This window comes from Equus quagga, chromosome 11 (genome assembly GCF_021613505.1).
Source record: "Equus quagga isolate Etosha38 chromosome 11, UCLA_HA_Equagga_1.0, whole genome shotgun sequence".
NCBI lineage: Eukaryota > Metazoa > Chordata > Mammalia > Perissodactyla > Equidae > Equus > Equus quagga.
In genome coordinates this window covers 95,164,720-95,165,750 of record NC_060277.1, presented here as the reverse complement: position 1 = coordinate 95,165,750, position 1,031 = coordinate 95,164,720, and the positions used below count along the sequence as shown (strand labels likewise).

Genomic DNA, 1,031 nt, shown 5'->3' with positions numbered 1-1,031 from the left:
TGCCTGCGCCCAGTCTGCTGCCAGACCACCTGCCGCCCCAGCTGTGGTGTGTCCAGCTGCTACCACCCAGTCCGCTGCCAGACCATCTGCTGCCGCACAACTTGCTGTCGCTCCCGCTGCGGTGCATCCTCTTGTTGAATTCATATCTGACTAGCAACCATGAGCGAGCCGCCATCACCTCAGCATGAAAGTGTCGTTCGTGTTAACTTTTCCATGTTTTAAATGACCACCAACCTTGTCATCCTGTGATACCACTAAGCCACTGAAGAAAGGGCGCCCGTCTACACTCAATACCACTCCTGTCTCCCTCAGTCTCTTCCCTGTGCTCAGCCCTCAGCTGCGTGATGAAGTTGGACTGAACCCCTGAGCCTCTGCAGCTATGCTTGCCTTGACCTTCACAATTACATGTTAACTATTTCTCAATAATAATATTATATTGATACCATACATTCTTGCATCCTTCTTCAATTATTTCTGAGAGTTGATGGCCAGTTTTTTTTCTAGCATTCCTTCTCTCAAGATGAAGAGAAGCATGGGTTTCTGTGTCCAGGAAAGAAAACTGACTTTTCAAATATTACCTAATACTGGTATTCTACAAAGGATTTCAGATTGTTTTAAAATAAAATAACCCACCTTACTTAACAAGCAATAGTTTTCTTCTCCAGTCAATAAAACCATGTATCCCCTGTCTTGGAAAATGGTCATATAGAAGGAATAATAGTTATAAATAAAATGAGTTAAGCCAGTAAATTTAGGGAACAAGTGCGGGTCACAAACCCATGAGATAAAGAGGAGGAAGGGGAGACTGGAAAGTATTTACATTCTTGTGATGACAAGAGGGAGATGAGTCAAGAAATCAGTTTCCATTGACCTAATGTGGCCGAGAGGAAACCTCGCTGGCCCTCCTCAACCTCCTTCATGTTCATGACACTGTACTAAAAAGGTCATAAGCAAATGAGGAGGCTATGGGGTTGTGGGGGGGCCCACGTGGACAAGTCAAGCCCCCCCCCCCCCCCCCCCCCCCCCCCCCC

The 1,031-nt window shown here is 46.6% G+C and overlaps 1 protein-coding gene across 1 annotated transcript in view; it reads left to right on the top strand.

Annotated features, from left to right (window-relative positions):
• LOC124247662 (keratin-associated protein 4-2-like) overlaps nt 1-447 on the top strand; it is a 654-nt gene extending 207 nt beyond the window's left edge. The window contains 1 exon segment of the mRNA XM_046677175.1: nt 1-447. This exon segment is cut by the window's left edge and continues 11 nt beyond it. Coding sequence (XP_046533131.1) covers nt 1-138 — 138 coding nt within the window. The 3' untranslated portion in view covers nt 139-447.
• Nucleotides 448-1,031: the final 584 nt, after the last annotated feature.